The 23,556-nt window shown below is 38.4% G+C and overlaps 1 protein-coding gene across 1 annotated transcript in view; it reads right to left on the bottom strand.

Annotated features, from left to right (window-relative positions):
- The window catches only part of PKHD1L1 (PKHD1 like 1), a 513,959-nt gene that overhangs the window by 288,639 nt on the left and 201,764 nt on the right, over positions 1-23,556 (bottom strand). Inside the window, exons 37-40 of the mRNA XM_078766275.1 lie at positions 22,582-22,637; positions 18,124-18,336; positions 11,503-11,723; positions 9,784-10,762 (exon numbers count right to left, since the gene is read on the bottom strand). Coding sequence (XP_078622401.1) covers positions 9,784-10,762; positions 11,503-11,723; positions 18,124-18,336; positions 22,582-22,637 — 1,469 coding nt within the window. The remainder of the gene's footprint in view (positions 1-9,783; positions 10,763-11,502; positions 11,724-18,123; positions 18,337-22,581; positions 22,638-23,556) is intronic.

Here is a 23,556-nt window from a genome sequence, read left to right as displayed (position 1 = left end):
TTTTAATTTCACAACGAGCGATTACACAGCTTCATTCCCTTACCCACTACAACTTGACCCCCTTACCTCATATGAGGCATCTTTGTTGTCAATGGAAACTTACAATACCCTTTTTAATATCACAGAGAAAAACAACAAGTTTAGTTATAATCCAGGCACTGCCTACAAAACTATAACCGTTTCACCCGGAGCTTACGAGATTTCTCAAATATCTTCAGAACTCTCTCGCCTTATGAAAGAAAAAGGTGATGAACCAAAAAATATTGTAATAGATATTCAAACACACACTTCAAAATCAACTATTAAACTTAAAAATAATTATAAAGTTGATTTCACAATTGAAAATTCGTTTAGAGAGCTATTGGGTTTCTCTTCAAAAAAGATTGAAAATAACGGGACGTTTTACAGTGATAATGTTATCCAAATATCCTCCGGTATAAATTCAGTATTAATTCATTGTGATTTGATTGATGGTGCTTATAACGATGGAATAAGAACAAATACAATATTTTCATTCAGTGCATACTCAACCCCGATTGGTTATAAATTTAATATGGAACCAAAAAATCTTGTCTATTTACCTGTGTCAGGAAAAACCATATACAGAGTAAATTTTAGGATAACCGACCAAGATAATCGTATGATATCCTTTAATGATGAAATTATATCCATCAGAATTCACCTACGTGAAGTTTTTCAATAAATAAATAATGGTTATTGTGAGAAAACACGAGTTGGCAAAATATAAAATAATTACAGGGGAGGGCATGTTCCTTTCACCAGACTATACAAGGTATGTGGGTAAAGGATACTATAAACCTAAGAGACAACGGGGTGTGGGTCATCAATTTCGAAATAAAGGAGATGGGATAATTGATACTCTAATGGGTATTGGTTCAACCATCCTTAAACATAAAGACCTAATTGGTTCAACTGCTTCTCTCATGGGAAATGTAGCGGGTGTTGTAAAGAGTATAAAAGATGCTCAAAAGGAGTCCCATAAATTACAAGCAATCAAAGAAATTAAAAAAGGTAAAACTCAACTATCTTCACAAGAACGACAAAAAATCATTAAAATACTTGGGTCAGGGTTTCAACAATTTTAATACTATATAAATACAAGTATGGAAGCGATTGATAGTATCTATGATTTGGATGATACGATTATCATTTCAAACTCTACTAAAAAGGAAGACTATTTTAAGGCAAATGCTATTACAGGAACAGACTGGAATTCAAACGGAACAAAAAGTTTTGAAATAAATAATCAACAAACTTACTTGAATATAGCTGATAGTTTCTTGCTGTGTAAATTTAAATTCACTAAGGCTGCGAATAATACTAATGCTACACTCGTAAATGATTTCTTCTGGAAAATGTTTGACAGTGTCCGCCTGTATATTGGAACACAAGAGGTTGAAGCGGTTGATTATGTCTCTGCTACATCTGAAATGATGAAATTTACACTATATTCGTTTGGTGATAGAATGGGTAAGGGAGCTGTTGAAGGCTTTATTCCTGATATGTCAACGGGAACAAACACAGACCCTGGTTATAGTCAAAGGAAGTCAATGTATAATGATGAAACAAAAGCAGTGAATAGTTTTACCGTAGCAGTACCTCTTAAAAGTATATTTGGATTTTGCGATTATGATAAAGTTTTGTATGGTCTTAAAATTAGATTTCAACTACAAAGGAATGATAATGTAAATAGGTTGCTTTTTGGGGATGAAAATGCTTTTGGAGACAACAATAAATTTGTTATTAATGATTTGTGTTGGTATATCAGTGAATATACTCCTAATCTTAAAACGGAAGAGATGTTAAATAGAAGACTTAACTCAAAGAAACCGCTAAATGTATCATACCTTAAAAGAAGATGTCAACACGTTAAACTGGAACACACTACCTACACTTGGAATTTGGGTGTTCTTGAAGGAAAGCCACGATACCTCTGGCTCATTTTTTAAAAACCAGATGGAGAGGACGGTACTAATAAGAATAATGCGCTGAGTGATAATGCTAAGGTGAAACAACTTCGGGTTTCTCTTGATGGCACATTTTATCCGCGAGATAGATTGGAAATTGATTGGGAAAAAAATGATTATGCGGAAGCCTACAAGTCCTACCAAAAGGTGTGTGAAAGTAATGGTAATAATGATCCTATTTTAGATATGGTTGCATTTAAAGGTTTATATACAATCTACGCAATTGACCTGAGTTCTCAAAAGGAAACTATAAAGTCTAATCGAGTGGATACTTCTCTATACATTGAAAGAGGGGAGAATGAAGAAGTTGATGCTTATTGTTTGCTTTTGGAGGAAACAGAATTACAGATTAATACAGATAATGGTGTTATGATTAATATCACATAGGTTTTTTCTCATAAATAAATGGTAGGGGTATATGTTAATCAAATCAATCTTAATAAATTAACATCTTGAATTCAAAATCAAAAGCCTTGTATTATTAATGTTAATACAATTCAAAGAAAAGGAGCTGTAAGAATTGATGTTTTACTCACTCACACACAAGCAAAAACACTAAATGATGTTGGATCACTTAAAATTAAAATGACGAAACCTATATTAAAGAAATATTCAATAGACGAGTCAAGAGGAGGATTTCTCCCGTTTCTAATTCCTTTATTTGCTGGTTTAAGTGCGGCGGGAGCATTGACTGGTGGTATTTCAGCAGCGGTAAAAACTGCTAACGAAAGGAAGGCACAACTAAAAGCTCAAAAAGAATTGGAAAGACATAACAAGGAGTTGGAGAAACAAATTAGTGGAAGTGGTGTAATTATAGATTTTGCTCACCCACTGCCTGATAAAGCTAGATTGTTGGTTGGTGATATGCTTTCCTCTATCGCTCAAGCGGGTGTTAAACTAACTAAACGGGGTAATGGATTGTATCTTTCTCATAAATAAATGGATAAATGGTTTAAACAATTTGGAAAGAATACAACGTCAAATATAGAACTAGCTAAGTATTGTAAAACACTAAAAATTGATAACGTGGTAATCTGTATGAGAGATGAATTAACACATATAAATAAGAATACAAAGAATATTATTATGAATTTAGACACACAGAATGGTTCTCATTGGGTTTGTATTCATAATAGTCAGGATAAATATTATTTTGATAGTTATGGTATGCCACCACCTGTTGAAGTAATACAATTCTTACAGAATGGTGTTTATCAAACATTTCAAGTTCAAGAAATTAATTCTAAATGTTGTGGTCAATTATGTTTATATGTATTATTTCAACTCAACAATAATGAAAATTTTTATGATATCATTTTTAATCTAATATAAATGACTTATGTTGGAAAAGATGGTTCTATCTTTGGAAAATCCTCCCAGGATATTGATTTATCAAATTATTATACAAAGGCACAGGCTGAACGACAAAAATATAGTATAAGTAAAAATATTAATATGAAGAATACTTATAAATTAATCAATTATCCAAACCCTACAGATGCGAATGACTTAATTAGATTCAGTGATTTATCACACTTGTTAAATAAAACAGCACGTTTTGTGAAACAAGTAAAATTTACAACCACAACACCTGGTTATACTGACCATACAACTTTCCTCATTGAATTTAACTACCTGCTTACAATTGAATTTTATAAAGAAGGACATTTAGTTAATATGCGAATTAATAAATGGGGGTATGATATGCCTGATTTAGGGTATAATTGGTCTTTTTCAATAAACTTAGAAGACCTACATGATTTAAATCAGTCTCGTAAAGAAGAATATTATCCACTTGGTGAAGATAAGGATTTATGTGGAAGTACAATTAGTAAACAACAAATACGTGATTTTAAGAAAATAAAAATATATGATAGTATAGCGATGATTCGCATGACAAAGAAGGAAGGTAATGAGATAAGGATAGAAAGCCGAGGAATACAAACCGATTTGGTAGTGGGAAGATGGGGTGGTATTACCTGTCATAATATTAATCTCACATATATTTCTGATACATAAATGGCAGGAAGAAGACTACAAGAGAATTATAATTTTTGTATTCAAGGATACCTACAAGAAAAGGGTGCTCGGTTTTACATACCGTACGAATTGGAACATACACATGGAAATTTTGTCATTAAAAACTGGCCTTATACTGATATTGTTAAACCCACAAATAGAGACTTGTTTAAAGTATTAAATAAAAATGAACTTCTCAAAGTTATGAAATATAAAACTCTTTTAGAAATCGTCAACAAATCTTATTGGTATCCTATTATGAGAAAAATAATTATAGATACAAGAATATCTCAAAATCCAGATGAGTATATGTATAATATTATTTGGGGCTCAAGCTCAAGGGTTGTAACGGCTGAGGAAGGAATTGAAGAAGAGAAGGAGGAGGAGGAGAGGGAGGAGAGGGAGATGGAAATCAGTGAGATTCGTAAAAGATTAAATGTATTACAACAAATAAATCAATCTCAACGCACCGAAGAGGAAAATAAAGAAAGAATGACTCTTGTGAAGAAATTGGTTTTAAAAACGGATGAGATGAGTTCAATTTCAGGGAGGAGATCTAAACGAGAAAGTGGTATTGACTTTAGTTAGTTTTATTTGTAAATAAATGGAGGAGAAAGTGAAGACATTCCTTAGGATTCTTTATGTTTTAAAAATTAAGATAGAAATGTATATGTTGAAAACTAAAAAGGTTTTGGTACTCTGTCGGAATTTTTCTGATAAATAAATATGAGTTATTGTCTCAAATGTAAAAAGAAAACTAAATCTAAAAGTGTATTGTATGTTAAAGCTAAAAATAATAGAGTTTATCAAAAAGGAATATGTCAAGTGTGTGGCTCTAAAAAGTGTCAATTCATCTCTCCTAAAAGTGGAGGAGACATACAAAAGTTTCTGTCAGGAAGTAAATTTACAACAACTGGAATTCCAGGGGAACTACACCTTCCAGGGTATTCTTTCTGTGGTCCAGGAACAAACTTGGATAAAAGATTAGATGAGACTGACAATCCTAAACCTTGGTCCAGACCAAAAAATAGGGTTGATGAAGTGTGTATGAAGCATGATATTGCTTATGGGGATACCACCACATTGGATGAAAAACATGAATCAGACAGAGAAATGTTGTATAATTTGTCTTTGATACGAAATCCGACATTGAGAGAGAAAGTTGATAGGTTTATTGTGAAAAAAATGATAAGTGTTAAATTGAAACTTGGTCTTGGTTATTTCCCAAAAAACTATTAAACTCCAATGATGTTATCAAGACTGAGGAGCTTTTGGCTAATGAATTACATAAACCTATAATCACAAAGTTTAAAAGTAGGAAAGTTTATTCTAAATACACTGACCACATATGGTCCGCTGATTTAATCGAATTGAATAATGACAGGGGATACAGGTATGCTTTAACCGTTATTGATTTGAGGAGTAGATTTGCCTGGGTTGTCCCTTTGAAAAACAAGAGAGGTTATACTTTAATGTTAGCCTTTAAGCTAATATTTGATCGGGATAAAAGGAAACCAAAGAAGTTATGGACTGATGAGGGAACAGAGTTCTATAACAAAATATTCATGAAATTTCTTAAGGGGAAGGGTATTAAATTATACAGCACCTTTAATGAAGGAAAAGCAGTTGTTATTGAGCGTTTTAATCGTACTTTAAAAGAGAAATTATATAAAAAATTCACACAACTCGGTTCTCAAAAATGGGTCTATTTAATTCAGGATATTGTAGATAATTACAATAATACAGTTCATTCATCAACAAAATCAAAACCATCAGAAACATTTACAAAATTAGAATATGAAAAGGAGATTAATTTGAGAAAGCCCAAGTTTAAAGTTGGTGATATGGTAAGAATATACAGATGGAAAAGCCATTTTGAGAAAGGTTATACACAAAAATGGACTCGTGAATTATTTAAAATCATTAATGTAATGGATACAGTTCCTTGGACTTACAAATTATATGATATGAATGGGGAAGAAATATTGGGTTCATTTTACTCACAAGAATTACAAAAAACAAAACTGATAAGCCATTAAACAACAACCATCCATATACATAAATTATAAGTTAATGGAGTTGGGGATTTTAACGGGCTACCGCCGCCTTTTTACTATTATATAAATGATAGAACCAAGTATCAACCAGACTAAAGAGTGGAGGTGTAACCAACCTTGGTATATAAATGGAAAACATAATGAATGTGAAAAATATCAAATAGGTATAATTGAAAAGGCAACTGGTAAAAAAGTTCACAAAACAAATAAGAGAATTAATTTAAATACCGGTGAATTGGGTAAAAAAGATGGAAATATTTTTGAGTGGTCGGAAAACTTTGATGGTTGCCAGGAAAATATATACATTAATTTAAAAATGGTATGTGGGAGAGGAGGCGCTCAAACAAGAACATTGAGGGAGGTTTACCATTTTATCTTAGCTCAGTTAAAATATCTTAATAAAGAACCAAACTCAAACATATTTTTTGTTAATATATTAGACGGTGAGGAGAGTTGCAGGAGAATTAAATTATTTCCCACACATAAACAAATATTTGTAGGGTCGATGTTTGAGTGGGTAAAAGGTTCATAAGGTCAGAAGGATCCCACAACTTTCCAGTATGTGTGAACCCCTAGCTCAATTAAAATATATTCATTATGTATTAGCCCAAGTAGATTAATTGACTCATGGTCCAAAAGGATCACAGGTTCACACTAGAGATCTGTGAACCCCTATCCCTCACACATACACATAAGTTAAACCTCAACTAAAGTTGAGGCTAAACTTTTGTGTATGTGTGAGTCATAATAATATACAGCCCCCAACCCAATCCCATCCCTAGCTCAATTAAAATATATTCATTATGTATTGGCCCAAGTAGATCAATTGGCTCATGATTCATAAGGTCAAAGGGCCCATAGTCTTTTGGATTAATAGGGGTGTTTTCCCAAATAGGGGTAAACGACATTAGATAGGGATTTCCCATGTTAAACGAGGTGTCCCAGAAGCAACATTATTACCCTACTAATATAAAAAGGAATATAAAAATAAAAAATGAAAAGGAATATAAAAAATAAAAAAATAAAAATAGAAAAAGGAATATAAAAAATAAAAAAATAAAAAGGAATATAAAAAATAAAAAAATAAAAAGGAATATAAAAAAGAAAAATATAAAAAGGAATATAAAAAATAAAAATATAAAAAGGAATATAAAAAATAAAAATATAAAAAGGAATATAAAAAATAAAAATATAAAAAGGAATATACAAAATAAAAATATAAAAAGGAATATAAAAAATATAAATATAAAAAGGAATATAAAAATAAAAATATAAAAAGGAATATAAAAAATAAAAATATAAAAAGGAATATAAAAAATATAAATATAAAAAGGAATATAAAAAATAAAAATAGGAATATAAAAAAGAATATAAAAAGGAATGTAAAAAAGAAAAATATAAAAAGGAATGTAAAAAAAAAAAATATAAAAAGGAATATAAAAAGAAAAATATAAAAAGGAATGTAAAAAGGAAAATATAAAAAGGAATGTAAAAAAGAAATATATAAAAAGGAATGTAAAAAATAAAAATATTAAAAGAAATATAAAAATATATATATAAAAAGGAATATAAAAAATAAAAATAAAAAATGGAATATAAAAAATAAAAATATAAAAAGGAATATAAAAAATATACAAAGGAATATAAAAAACTAGCAGAAGTACCCGGCATTGCCGGGCGGGGGAGGGGAGGGGGAAGAGGATGGGAGGGGAACGGGGGGGAGGGGAGGAGAGGGGGAGAGGGGAGAAGAGGGGGGGGGAAGTACCCGGCATTCTGTGTATAAACGTGAGGGAGAAGAGGGGGGAGGGGGAGGGGGAAGGGGGAGGGAAGGGGAGGGCCAGTCAACAATGACGTTGCAGTTCTCATGGTCGGAGAGCAGCACAACAATTGCGACATCGTCTTGAATCTTCGCAACAGCACGAAGCGGATTTTGGAGACTCACCGATCCTGTGACGCCCTCCAGTACCGGCGTTGCCGGGTGGGGGAAGGGAGACCCGTACATTCCCAACCCATACATTCGCCCTTTCGACTCAAGCTCACTCGGACAAAAGCCTCGCACTAATTACACCGTGAAGTCCCAATGGCCATGTCTATGCCACAAATCAAGTACGTGAGCGAGTCGGGCGCACTGAATTGAAAATATATAGAACGCTCATACTCCGTGAAAAGTGAAGCCAACTGGCGGCGGGGAGCCGGGGATGGAACATCACGTGATCGCTCTGAGCGAATCAGCGTGCTGCTCTGCCACCGGTCAGAATCCGTGTATAATATTCCTCGCTGAAAAAAAATCTATGTGAAACATGCTACTGTCTATGCTAAATCATGCTAAATGCTAATCATGCTAAAATCTATGCTACTTGCTGTGAGTTTATGGCGGCAAGGAACATCACGTGATCGCGTCACGAACATCATTCGTGATCACGTCATCACGTGATCGTGATCGTGATCGTCATCAATGAGCGTGAATGAGCGAATCAGCGCGCTGCTCTGCCACCGATTCAGATTCCGTGTATAATATTCCTCGCTGAAAAAAAATATGGATCTAAAGATGAAAGAAAAATAAAACCTATGTGGTGTGAATAGCAATGTTCCTCGCTGAAATGTGAAAAAACGCAATCGCTTTTCGCTCTGAAATACGTGCGAACGCGTAACTGAGTTAATGGCGGCAAGGAACATCACGTGATCGCTCTGAGCGAATCAGCGCGCTGCTCTGCCACCGGTCAGATTCCGACATTCCATGCATAATATTCCTCGCTGAAATGCGCTGAGGTAAAAATATGGTAAAAAAATATTATGAAATAATTTTTTTTAGGTCGGCCATGTTCTTCCCAGGCTCAATGGCCATGTCTATGCCAAATATCAAGCACGTGAGCCTCTCCATTTAGGAGTCTATCGGTAACATTATGCACACACACACACACACAAACTGTGTTATATATATATAGATTAAAACATACAAAGGAATATAAAAAATAAAAACATAAAAAGGAATATAAAAAATAAAAACAAAAAGGAATATAAAAAATATAAATATAAAAAGGAAACTAAAAAATAAAAATATAAAAAGGAATATAAAATAAAAATGTAAAAGGAAAAAAGAAAATAAAAATATAAAAAGGAATATAAAAAATAAAAATATAAAAGGAATATAAAAAATAAAAATATAAAAAGGAATATAAAAAATAAAAACATAAAAAGGAATATAAAAAATAAAAATATGAAAAGGAATATAAAAAATAAAAATATAAAAGGAATATTAAAAAAAAAAGGATTATAAAAAATAAAAACATAAAAAGGAATATAAAAAATAAAAATATGAAAAGGAATATAAAAAATAAAAATCTAAAAAGGAATATAAAATAAAAATCTAAAAAGGAATATAAAAAATAAAAATATAAAAAGGAGTATAAAAAATAAAAACATAAAAAGGAATATAAAAAATATAAATCTAAAAAGGAATATAAGAAATAAAAATATAAAAAGGAATATAAAAATATATATATATAAAAAGGAATATAAAAAATAAAAATATAAAAAGGAATATAAAATATTAAAATATAAAAAGGAATATAAAAAATCAAATATAAAAAGGAATATAAAAAATAAAAATATAAAAAGAATAGAAGGAAACGAAAAACAAACAAAAAAAATTTGAAAAATCCTTTACACTTTACACTTTAAACTTTACAAGTTTACACTTTAAATTTCCAGGTGATTACCTGATGTAGGTGAGATGTTGAGGATGGTGGGTGTTGCGAGCAACGAATATGAAAATGTCAAATCAGGATAGTTCACTTTTCCAACTGAAATAATAACCTTCACTGTGCCTGCCTGATTGGCCGGCGTTTCACAAGTGACCTCAGCTGGCGACACCAAAATAATCCGACATGCTTTGTCATTCATCATCACTTGCGTCATACCCACGAAAAAGCCATTTCCATGGATCACCAGGCGAGTTCCACCATGGACGCTACCTACTGCTGGAGAAAGTTGGGCCTCAGGTATGCTATGCACCCTCACCTCACCATCCGCTCGCCCTTGCGCTGCCAGTGTCACGGTCACAAGATGTAGACCAGCGGGAAGCCTTGGCAACTTGCAGGAGATTACCGAGTTAGCCATAAAGTTGAGAGGACATGGCACGATGCCCACCATAACAATGGCACCGGAATGGTCTTGCGCAAAGTTTTTGCCAGATATGTTCAGTTGGACAGGGAAGGATGAGATGTTACTTGGTGAAACATGGCTGATTGTTGGTGTAGCTGCAGCAGTGAAAGTAAATGTGCAGTTTTCGCCAACACAAGTTGCCTCAAGCCCTGCCACCTTGATGGAAACCACGCCGACAACTCCAACCGATGGTGAAGTCAAACACTTCAAGTGGTTGCTGCTGAGAGAGAAGATCGTGCAGGGAACACCACCTAATGTCACAATGACATTGCTGGAACCTTCACCAAACCCTCCACCGTGGATAACCACCTGAGTGCCACCGAGTAATGAGCCAGTCTGTGGCATCACTGATGTAAACCATGGAGTATAGATGAAATTATATCGACGAGAAGAAAGTGCATGACCAAGATTCGAGACATGGACTGCCACAGGCAAGGGTTTCCCTGTTGGAATCCAAGTCTTGGGGCCCAGCCGACATGAAAGGAATGTTGGTGTACTCGATACCACCTCGCAGCGATATCCACCAACAGATACCTTGGGAGAGGATGGTGGTTAGCGGAAGGGGGTGGAGGGAAGCATACGTCAGTATTTGGTACACATTGGAGAGACACTAACAATAGTACAAAGAAGCCATGAAACATTTAAACAGTTTTGATGATATGTTGAACTCAGATCACAGGGACACTTGCCCCGATTGTGGTTTCTTTTTCTGCAAAAACATATTCTTTCATACTCTTTCATACATTCCACTAACAGCAATGAACATGTTCCTCATTTTGGCAGTGGAAAGCCATCTATACACCGAGGCAATTTCTCAAAGTACATCCCAAGAAAGTCACCTCAACCTCGAAGCTTCACCAAAATGTCACCTTAGGTTCATCTCACAATGGGTGCATGTCACAGGGGAAGCATCCGTTAAGAACCGAAGTCGGCTGCATATCATCCTGCAATTGACGATGAATATAACTTGTTCTATTACCCGATCTAAATGCCTGTGATTTACAAAATACTGTTGAGGTGTCCATGTTTCTCAAAATGCCTCATCAAATCATGGCGAGTCATATTGTTTCATGGAGTTTTCTACCTGGATTAACAACATGGACGGCAATTTCATAAAATCACTAACTATTCACAGTAGATCATTGCAAGAGTTATTGTCAAGAACACAACTATAAAGTTGCAGATTGAAGTTTTTTAACGACTGTGTTCTCATTATTGGAAACCACATCCTCCCAGTGCAAAAGGAATGATGAAAGAGCCACTCAGCAAAGCACCTGATTGGAGCAGGACTTGCTGGCAAAGAGGGATCCACTGATGGTGATCAACGTTTCTCCATTACCCCGCTCTGGAGAGATTGCAGTGATGAGGGGTGAAGCACAAGCAGCGAAGAGGAATGAATATCCACTGGTGGGAATTGAAATGAGTGGGCAGTCCCCTTGCTGGATGGTCACTGCGCAGTCTCCATGGGCCTCTCGTTTTGCCACAGTTCGGCTTACTACATGGTGTCATTCATTCACAACCACGCAGAAGACAAGTAGTCAAATAACCAGTGATTTACAAAATAATAAATGTTTCAATCAATTAAAGCAAAATAAAAAAAATCTAGCTCAAACAAGTACACTTTGAGGATGTGGCGCACATTTTCTCATTCTTAAATGGAGTTAAAGGTTTTTGAACCCAGAGAAATGGGTGACAACCCGGGAAGCAATAATTTTACAGCTCAATCATGCATTTGGTTCAACTAGACCACCCGCTCACTATGGGAGCGACAGGAAAGGTCATTTCTCTTTGGGGTATGTAGATTACAGTCGATCTATGGTCGGGTCTCAAGAATATTGGGTGTGTGTTAATTTACCGAGTTTCTTGTGGAGAGATCGCCAAGTGGTTTAAGCATTTGAGCAAGCACTCCATTCAAAACCGTTAAGGAACGGCTGGCTTGGCAAGCGCTAGCTAGCTGCTTGGTAAATGAGCACAACCCGGGCTTCTTCCCTTTCAGTTTCGTGTTAAACAACACAAAGCGAGTTTCAAAAGTTCGCTACGAAAAACGCCACATTAGTGGCAGGAAGGGCCGTGTAATTAATTCCACCCTGTGGAGTATATAGAGTACAGTAGATCTTCGCTCAGTTCTGTAAGTAAAACGTACCACATGGATGTCAGGATTCTTCCAAATTTCTTTATTTAGTGTTATAAACAGCATTAGCGACTGTTTAAAAAGCAAATCATACATGTTTGTGGTTTATAATATTTTTACTTCTTGCAGAGGCCGTTGGGCCATTGCTCCCACGAAAACGCAATGATAAGCTATTTATCAACGTTGACTCGACGTTTGTTCAATGAGGAAAAACACATTGGGGAGGTGGGATATTATTGGTATTTGTATTGTTTTGTAATAACATTAATATTATGCTATTATCGTTAGTTTTGTTATTAGAAGCGGCCTTGGAAAAACGCCACGATAAAGCTAACTTAACATGGATATACACCTCAACACGCAATCCCATTTGAAATGGAAATAAAACTCTCTCCCTCATATGCAAGTTTATAATGTACTTTATGTACAAGTTTATAATGTTTACAAGTGTAAGTTGCACAATATACTTTAACTCAAACACCAGGATAATTACGGCATGGCATTTTATGGTAACTCCTATAGAACAAGAAACCGATAGGTCTCCCAAAGTATGCTTTGGAATTATTCCAAATCTTTGAAGACATATTTTCTGCACAGACACAATAGAGATAGCTTCGCATTTCCCATAGGATGATGTTATTTTCGCAGAATAAAAGTGAGCTGGATAAAAGTGAACAGTGAAGTGTTGCACGCAAGTATGCCCAATGGCAAAAGTACACAGAAGCAAAACATAAACAATAAATACACAGCGATCAAACTAGAACGTTCATGAGCTCGATACCCCACACAGTGTTCAAGTGTACAATTCAATTTATAAAGAGGTTTAAAGGTGTAAATAAATTCCGGATTTTACTGCCATTTTACCCAGCGTCTATTACATCACTCCAACATGTTGTGTTAGCTGTTCGTGGCCTGTTGGTTGAGTCCTTTGTAACATCCTTAAAACAGCAAGTTTCCTGCTTGGAATGATTTTAATTTTGTTTCACTGACAGACAGGCAGAGCGAGAGAGAGAGTAAAAATATTATCTCGCTCATCTCTGCGCATTTGTGGTCTGGTCAATGTACGGTAAAACGAGAAACTTGTCTTCCTATTCATGTTGAAAATACTAGGGCATGCCCGTACTATATATATATCTAAAATTATATCCCCCCCCCTCTATTTACATGAAATGGTTTGGTCCAAAGCGAACGGCTTGCGAGTACGGTGACAATCCCCCCCCCCCTCTATTTACATGAAATGGTTTGGTCCAAAGCGAACGGCTTGCGAGTACGGTGACAATCCCCCCCCCCTCTATTTACATGAAATGGTTTGGTCCAAAGCGAACGGCTTGCGGAGTTTGGTAAAGAAATCGCCATAGCGTGCACGTAATTAGTTTTAAAACATAGTTTAACGGCAACATAGTTTGCCAACGTGAAATAAATGAATACGCTCTCAAATGTGCCGTCCGAGGCAGAGTCTGTTCGCCACGTTCGGCACACGTGATAGCTCGCTGCTCTCTGATTGGTTGAATCGTTTTTTGGACATAGCTCGGTAACTACTTGTCCGATTAATATGAAACCTTGAAAAGGCACATCCTCGGGTCCCCAGCAATATACCTGGCAAGTTTAAAGTATATCGGACCCGTGGTTGTCGAGAAACAGCGGTCACAGACATACATACATACATACATACATACATACATACATACACACAGAGATTACTGGAATTATAGATAGATAACATTTCATTTAAATAAGTCGTTCCTTGATCAAAAACTGACGATCATCAACAGATCAGCCAGACAGACAGACAGACAGACATGAACCAATCATTTAACCCCACTTTTCACTTCGCATCGGTAGGGCACTTAGGATCTGCATCTAGACCTTAATCAAAATCTAATCAGGTTGTTCTTGTCACACACCAAACCTGTCCACCGAGTTTCATCTGAATCCGTCCATAACTTTTGGAGTTTTGGACATTGTTGGCCCAATCACTCAATGGTTAAGAATCACTTGAAACAAGTAAACGAAAAAACATGTTTTAGGGCTACACACTTCTTCTTTTTTAAAGTTTTGAACGTATTATTATTTTATTTTCATTTTTTTAATACAATTTAATTTTGATAGATGAAAATGTACCAGAAAAGAGGACCGTGGGCCAAATTTCCACTCTCTATGATGTATTGAACCAAGAAAACGAACGGCTTAAATATTTGAAAAGGGGAAAAAAACAAAGTTCAGATGAAGTCAAATAAAAGTGTAAAAAACGAGAGAGTTCATAGAACATGTGTTTAACTTAACATGTCTTTCAATCCTGACAAATCTCACACTCTTACGATGTCTCTCCGAAAAGACCGACTGGACAACCCTCCCATCTACTTTCTGAACAATCCTCTCCAAGAAGTTCTGTCACTCAAGCTTTTGGGTCTCACTATCTGCCATGATCTTTCCTGGGAAAACCACATTTCAAATCTGGCCTCCAAAGGCAATCGCCGACTGGGCATCCTCCGTCGTGCGAAGTCCTTCCTTGGCACACTGAGCTCCTCACCACATGCAAGGCTTTCATCCGCAGCTCAATGGAATACTGCTCTCCCCTCTGGGCTGGTGCCCCTGCCTCACACCTAGCTCGTCTTCACGCTGTAGAAACCAAAGCTTTTTTTTTTTTTTTTGTTTTGTATACAAGATTGAGGCTCGTGAAAGAGCTAACATTAATCACACAAAAAGACAAACCGACACACAAAACACAAAAAACAAGGGGAGCGGCAGACAAGATGGGGAGAGAGGGGGAAGGACACAAAAGAGAGGGGGAAGAGGGGAAGCTTTCACAATCATTGGAATCTCCCGCGATGAAGCTAACTCCGAGGGCCTTTCACTCACTCACCGCAGGGAGGTTGGTGGTCTTTCCGTCTTCTACCGACTCTCCAGCCTTGCCCCCCCACCCCCAGCTCTCTCGGGGCTCTGTCCCCCAAATATTCCTACAGGTCGCACAAGATCTGCCTGCAACCCATCTTATGGTTAAACTGCCAAAATCTAGACTCTCTGCTCAGCTTCACTCCTTCATTCCTCTTTTTTCCCACCTCTGGAACAAACTCCCTCACTCTCTTCAATCCCACTCCGCTCTCCAGGTCTTTAAAACAGCTGTTCACCACCATCTCTTATCTTCCCCCATCCAAAACCTTGATCTCTTCTACCCCCGTTAATTCACCCCAGATACACTTTTTTTGAAATACCAACTTCTTTCCCGAAAGTCCTAGCAGTGTCCATGTGTTTTTACCTCTCCGACCCCACCCGCCTTCCCATGCCTCCTCTCCCCAAGCCTTCCCCCTCCCACAGATCTCCCGATGCCCATGTTCTCTACTGTTGTACTTGTGTGCTTTGCTCTCTCTCCCCATCTTGAAATAATAAATTAGCAAACAATTGGTCACTTCAACAAACATTTCACAAGCACACCAAATGAAAGTCGCAATGGCTTAAACATCTGTGATCATTGCACATCGGATTTTTATGTGAAAAAATAAAAAATATTTTTTCACATAAAACGGCTTTTTTGCGCGCAAAAAAATTATTTTGCTATTTTCGGAGAAAAAAAGAATTTCGCCCTTTTTCGGGAAAAATAAAATAAAATGCCCTTTTTGGTCGAAAATGTCTGGCAACGCTAAAAAAAAATTAGGGAATTTTTCGAAATTTTTAACTGCGATCGAAATTTGTAACTGCGATCGAAATTTTTAACTGCGATCGATCTCAAAAACAAAACGTTGCGTCCACTTGCGTGCGTTGCGTCCCCAGCATGTACAGCAGTGAGGCGGTGTACTACAGTGAGAGAGTGTACACAAAGTGTGAACAAGTCTCCTATCAAGATGAGTGCTGCTCTTCGTGACAAGTGGCTGAAGGAATTCAACGCTGGCGGCGATGGGGCCACCTTCAAGTACGTGTCGAGTGACACGGCTTTCTGTCGAGCTTGTGAAAAGACTTTCCGGGTGAAGCAGAAGTCTGAGCTGGCCCAATATGTCCGAGGAGACCGCCACAAGAGCAACTTGGCCTTGAAGAAGAAGAGGACGGTCACGCAAGCCACCATGGAGGACTTTGGTGGCGGAAAGAGGCACAAGTGCGACGTCATGGCTCAGGAGCTGTGACAGGCCATGCTGGCCGCTGGCATCCCATGGTCGAAATTGGAAAACACTGCCCTCCGGTCGTTCCTGGAAAAGCACATCACTCTCCAGATCCCCGATGAAAGCTGGATTCGAAAGCACTACCTCGACAAGTGCTACGACGAGGCCTTGGCGGGGATCCGTGCCGACCTCGGACAGCAGCCCATCTGGCTGTCCGTCGACGAGACGACCGATTCGGCAGGTCGATATGTGGCCAACATCATCGCGGGACGCTTGTCCAAGGAGGGGTACTTTCGTCCCCACCTCATCCAGTGCATGTTTCTGGAGAAGACCAACTCCAGGGAGATCGTGCATGCAGTCAATGACACGCTGCGCTATCTTTGGCCTGATTTCAAGCCGGAGTGCCTCAAGGTCCTCGTCAGCGACGCCGCGGCCTATATGATCAAGGCCGGCCATGCCCTGAAGGAACTCTTCCCGGACTTGCTGCATGTGACTTGTGTTGCCCACGTGCTCCACCGTGTCTGCGAGACAGTCCGAGAAATGTTCAAGGACGTCAACGACCTGATTGCCACGACGAAGAAGGTGTTCGTCAAAGCCCCGTCGCGTGCTGTCTTTTGGAAGGAGCAGCAGCCCAATCTTTCTCTCCCCCCGGAGCCCATTCTGACTCGGTGGGGGACGTGGATCGACGCCGCGGTGTTTTACGCCGAGCACTTCGAGGCCGTCAAGGACATTGTGGACCAGCTGAACGATGACGACGCGATGGCAATCCGGAGTGCCAAGGACCTGTTCGGAAAGGCGGACATCAAGCTCAGTTTGGTCTTCTTAAATGCCCACGTGTCGTTCATCCCGAAGATCCTTAAGCAGCTGGAGGAGGCCGGCATGGAGCTGGCCAAGGCCTTCCAGCTCCTTGATCAGGCCAAGGAGGAGCTCGAAAAGATCCGAGGCTGCCGTAAGGAGATCCTGCTCACCAAGTTCAAGGCGGTGCTCCAGCGCAATCCCGACATTGGTGTGCTGAGGACAGTGGCTTTGATCCTGGATGGAGATCAGCACGGATCTGAGGTTGGTGTGCCGGCTGGAGTCAAGCTTGCTGACATCCCCCTCTTGAGGTACTGCCCCATCGTCGGCGTCGACGTGGAAAGGTCCTTCTCCGTCTACAGAAACGTCCTCACCGACCGCCGACACCGCCTCACCAAGGAGAACATTACCAAGATAATGATTTCAAACACCTACTTTAACCGTTCCTAAAAGGGTCTTGTCAATTTCTTCTTGTCCTCTACTTACCAAACAATGCGGTTGCAATAAAGGTACCTGAACGTCATTTTTTACCTGTTTACTAGCCCAGAGTGTTTAATGTTGTGCAGGAAAAAGCTTACCATTTTTTGTTCTTTTTTTGACTGATTTCTGAAAAACTTGGTAATAATAAAAAATGAATAAAACGGGGGGGAAAAATATTTCGGGATTTTTTCACATTAAAAAAAAAAAATTCCGCTTTTCAAAACATAAAAGGCCTATTTTCTTAACATAAAAATCCGTAGTCTAGTGATCATATAGTGCAGCAAGGTGTTGAATACAGCTGCATCATTTCGAACTATTCCAACTCTCCGGCCTTGCACTTCATAAAGCGCTCCGATTACACTGGTCACATTATCCCGGAGCTCTGAGAGCAGCATTACCATTTGAGGCGAGGGTTCGTCGACCGGTGGCAGGTTCGACGTAATACATGTGAGCCACGTGACCAGCGCGGGTCACGCGTACCGTTGCAAGGTGTGCAGGGCGCAAGGACACGAAAAGCACACCACCGAGATGCAGTCGAGGGTATGCTGGATTTACCAAGCCACTGGTGTAGTGAAAGATTCCTGACGAGTTGCATCGATAAGAATAATTGCCTGAGAAAAAGAAACGACAAAGCTGAAGGAACGAAATGTTCGGCTAGACATATTAATCTTCCTATTAAGGAACCTATTATGTTCGGCTAAAGTCACCTCTATATGATGCGGCAGGTGTAGACAGAGAGATCTGTAAAACCCAGCGCACAATGAATGGTAAACTGTCATGAAAGACGAGTATGACAAAAAAACCCTAAATGCGTCATTATTAAAAACTTTGCTTTCAACCTTCTGTGCAAATACCTGCACAGCTTCGTTTTCATCACTTATTTCATCAAAAGAGGAGGCCCAATTTAATCACAACTGACATCTCATTAATATGAACATGTCCCTCATAAATTGCCCCTGGTTTATGTCTTACACACAAACACAAACCTGATTGCATTCCATGTGTAATGCTTAGAATTCAATGTATATACAGCAGCTCTTCTTTCCTTCAGGCATCAGGCCCTTCGGAAGAAGGCTGAGCGAGTTTCCGAGATATGCAAATAAGTTGGTTATATTTCGCAACGTTATATCAAACCATACCATGGGATGCCATAAAATCGTCCAATCGTCCAAAGGTCAGAGGTCATGTTCGGTGAAAATGCTGTTACCACGATAACTTGTGAACCAGTGATGGGATTCAGACCAAATTTGGTACAATCATGTAGAATGATGTAAAGATGAACTGATTAAATTTTGGGGTCAAGAGGTCAAAGGTCAAAGTCTGTAATATGCCTATAACTTGAGAACGGCTAAAGTGATGTAATTCAAAATACGTATAATTATGTAGAATGATGTAAAGATTAACTGATTACATTTTGGGGTCAAGAGGTCAAAGGTCAAAGTCTGTAATATGTTTATAACTTGAGAACGGCTAAAGTGATGTTATTAAAAATTGGTATAATTATGTGGAATTATGTAAAGATGAACTGATTACATTTTGGGGTCAAGAGGTCAAAGGTCAAAGTCTAATATGTTTATAACTTGAGAACGGCTAAAGTGATGTAATTAAAAATTGGTATAATTATGTAGAATGATGTAAAGATGAACCGATTAAATTTTGGGGTCAAGAGGTCAAAGGTCAAAGTCTGTAATATGTTTATAACTTGAAAACGTCTGTGATGTAATTAAAAATTGGTATAATTATGTAGAATGATGTAAAGATGAACTGATGACATTTTGGGGTCAAGAGGTCAAAGGTCAAAGTCTGTAATATGATTATAACTTGAGAATGGCTGAAGTGATGTTATTACCTTCGCAAAAGCGGAAGGTTATGTTTTGATCGCTGTGTATTTATTTGTATGTCTGTGTGTGTGTATGTTAATCGCATAACTCAAAAAGTATTCAACCGAATTGCATGAAATTTGGTGGGATGATTGGTTATTATACGGGACACATTTGATTAGATTTTGGGAAACAGATTTGCTCAAATTCTGACTATTTTTAACTCGATCGTATTTCACTCAAAGTTATGAGCGACTGAAGAAGAAGATGTCCATCCAGGACGTCATCACTATAACGCGATCTCCCGCGATCATTTCAACCTCAAAAAAAATTATAATTGCAGATTTGACAATAGATGAGGCATATTAACAAACGAATGAAACAGATTTGCTCAAATTCTGATTTTTAAAAATCGATCGCATTTCACATAAAGTTTCACATCGCATACACTCCCATGCCAAGTACAGAACAGTAGCTGCGGCGAAGGTATGCGCTCTACCGAGTGCCCGGATTCTAGTTAAAAATTGGTATAATTATATAGAATGATGTAAAGATGAACTGATTACATTTTGGGGTCAAGAGGTCAAAGGTCAAAGTCTGTAATAGGTGTATAACTGGAGAATGGCTGAAGGGACCCAATTAAAACTTTGTACAGAGATGTATAATGATGTAAAGATTAACTGATTCGATTTTGGGGTCCCGAGGTCAAAGGCCAAAGGTCAGACACGACAGGTAAAAATGTGATAACTTGTGAAACGCTGAAGGGATTGAAATTAAAACTTGGTACAGGTCTGTATAATGATGTAAAGATGAACTGATTAAATTTTGGGATCAAGAGGTCAAACGCCAGAGGTCATGTCAGGTAAAAATGTGATAACTTGAGAACAGCTGAATGGATCTACATCAAACTTGGTACAAGTATTTATAATGATGTAATAATGTGGGCGGAGGCGTATCGGTCGACGTCGTGATGTCGACGAATGTCGTTTTAGTTGTTTTTGTTTTGGAAAAGGCGTGGAACTTTTGTGCATTTTGTGAAATGGCTAAAAGTCGATTGAAATTGTAGATCTTTTTGTGTAAAGTGTCAGTGCTCATAGAGAAGCTGGAACACACAACGGAGAAGGACTTTACAACAGAAGGAAAGGAACAATAGAAAGAGGGGGGTACTTTGGAGAGGGTGGGAACACACCAACAGCAGGGTTGAAGGACAACCCAGAGAGGACAGTTGGAAGGACAAGGGAGGTTGGGACAATGAGAGCAAGGGGACGACACGGGGTGAACAAGATGGATATTATTGCAAACTCTTAATCACAGAAGTGGAAGAAAAAACTGGAAACTCAGAAATATATGAGTTTGGGGAGGGTTAATGAGGTAGAAAAGATCATGCTTGTGGAGGGGGTGGTGATGGAAAAGACCTGGGATGGTGGTGAACAGCTGTCTTTGAAACCCTGGAGGGAAAATGAGATTGAAGAGAATGTGGAAGTTGCTTCTGGGTTGAGACATCTGTGGGGTTGGAGCAGTCATGTCACATGTTTGAGGTCTGCATAGTTTGGGACAGGGAGGAAGGCACTGGCAGGCAGAGTGCAGGAACATGGAGATGAGAAGGTGGGAGACCTTGGAAAGGGGGTGGGGTGCGGAGAAGGGTGGGGAGATATCGAGAGAGGGTGGGGAAGCCCGGTGAGGGGTTGGTAACACGACAAGAGGGCGGAGAACGCGACGAGGGGGTGGGGAACACGACAAGGGGGGTGGAGGAACGGAGCAAGCAGGTGGAGGAACGTGGCAAGTGGGTGGGTGAACGTGGCATGTTTGTGGCACAAGGAGCAAGATGAGAAGGGTGAGGCAGGCGTGAAGCTGGGAGGTGGCAGGGCGAAGTGGAAGATAGGAGAGTATGGGGTGAGGTAGAAAATGGGAAAAGGAGGGGTGAGGTAGAAAATGGGATGGGGTGGGGTTGAGAAGGAAGGGTGAGAACATGGAAGGTGCAATGTGAGGGGGCAAATGTTCCTATGCAGGGAATGTCTAGAGACTGGAATTCTCCTGATCTACAATTCGGATACATGAACAGACATCGCGAGGAGTGAAAAGAGGGTTATTGAAGGCATGGAAGAAAGTCACGCTGCAGGTACAAAGGGACAGTTGATGGACCAAGCGATTGTGATTGACAGGTTTGGGAAGGAAACTGTGGGAAGAAGAGGAATAAATTGAGATGATGAAGAAGAACATGTGAGGTGTTCCTGATGGAGAGATGAGGCAAATGAAGCATTTCAAAATGTTACTAAAAGTTTTTTGAAGTAAAAAGCAAATTAGTTCAACGAGGAGGCATTGATAATGGAAGGAATAAAGAATAAATGAAGGAAGGAAATAGCAGGCACAATGAGTTTGGATTGTTTGGAATTTTTTGTTGTTGTTTTAAGCAAAGCGGGGTTGGGGGGAGGGAGGGGAATGGAATAAAGTTGATGAGTATGAAAGGAGAACACCGAGGATAAAGAAATCCGAATGAGGAACCATTCAAAAATTACCATTAGTGCCATTACGTGATCAATGACAACTTTATCCCAGGCACCCTTTAACCAAAGATGCAAATATTTAATGATACATGTATTCATTACATTAATGATAAAAGTAAATTGCTTTATTTAAATGTCATCTTCCCATGGTAGTCCAGTTTCCAAAGACACTGAATACCATTTGCAAGTGAAATCAATTGACCATATTTAGAAATGATTTAATCACTTGGAGCAATTAGTCCGATGACGTCATCACATGAATTCCGACTGCTGCCTGGTCATATTGATTCTTTACCTTTTCAAATATAGTTTGTAGTAACTGAAAAACAACCGGGTAAATAGCATCCTGTGATTAAGGTATGAAATAAGGAGAAGGGGGAGTGCCTTCATCGAGTGTTAAGTAATATTTTAGGGGGTATCTATTGAAGCGTTACAGGTGGGTGGGGGTGTCAGATTTGGGCAAAATATGTTATGTAATTTTTGAAAGGCCCCTGAAGCACTGTCCGGGTAAAGACAGAATGGCCACACTCACTAGCTGATGTCTTTGGGAATAGGCAGACACCCACAAGGACAACTTTAACAAGATATCTGTGATCACAAAGGGATCGCCAAGGGTAAACCTCTCATGGCTTACCCTTGGCAATGGCCCGAAACCCTTGGCCCACGATCCAATGATGTGTCCCCATCTCCAATATATCCATAAATCTCAACATCATAAACAACAGAGGAAAATTATTCAATACAAGTTATGATCAAAAAATTTTTTTTTTAAATTACGTAACAATTTGAAAAAAGTAATTAAAGGACATGAATAACATATCAGGTGCACAACTTCACAGGAGGTACACCATTATGATGCAAGGATATCTTGGAAGGTCTGAGATATCCGCAATGGCAAAATTGAGCGATGACAGAAATTGCGTTATTTCTTCAGACAGCCATTTGACCTTGACCTTTAACCCATAGTGTATGATGTAAATTAAGCATAAATGTGCCTTGCACTCTCGAGAAAGGGCAGTTCCGATCAGCCAACCCTCACTCGACTTATGGTGAAAAACTTTAAACATAAAATGTCAAACAGAAACTCTGTGGTACCACTATAAATTGGGGGCACTAATTGGAGAAACAAACCCTACAACAACAATAAGCCTTACCCTATCCATTAGTGGGATGCTTAATAAAGCACCACAACAAGATACAGCAAAACATGGACCATTGGATGAAAACACAATTAATTAGAACGGTACTCAGAAGAGAGCATATAGTCAGGTTCACGATGTTTTTTCGTTCAAAATCATGGTAGATTAGCAAACCTATACATTTTTGGAAACGTTATTACATGGAAAATCTGAAAATCAATGTTTACATTTGCCAATTCCGACCAATTCGATTCGACCAATTCGACCAATTCCATTCGACCAATTCCGACCAATTCCATTCGACCGATTCGACCAATCGACCAATTCCATTCGACCAATTCGACCATTCGACCAACCGTTTCGATCGA

The sequence above is a fragment of the Myxine glutinosa genome, chromosome 12 (assembly GCF_964187855.1).
Source record: "Myxine glutinosa chromosome 12, kmMyxGlut1.1, whole genome shotgun sequence".
Lineage (NCBI taxonomy): Eukaryota > Metazoa > Chordata > Myxini > Myxiniformes > Myxinidae > Myxine > Myxine glutinosa.
This window is presented reverse-complemented; position numbering and strand designations above follow the sequence as displayed.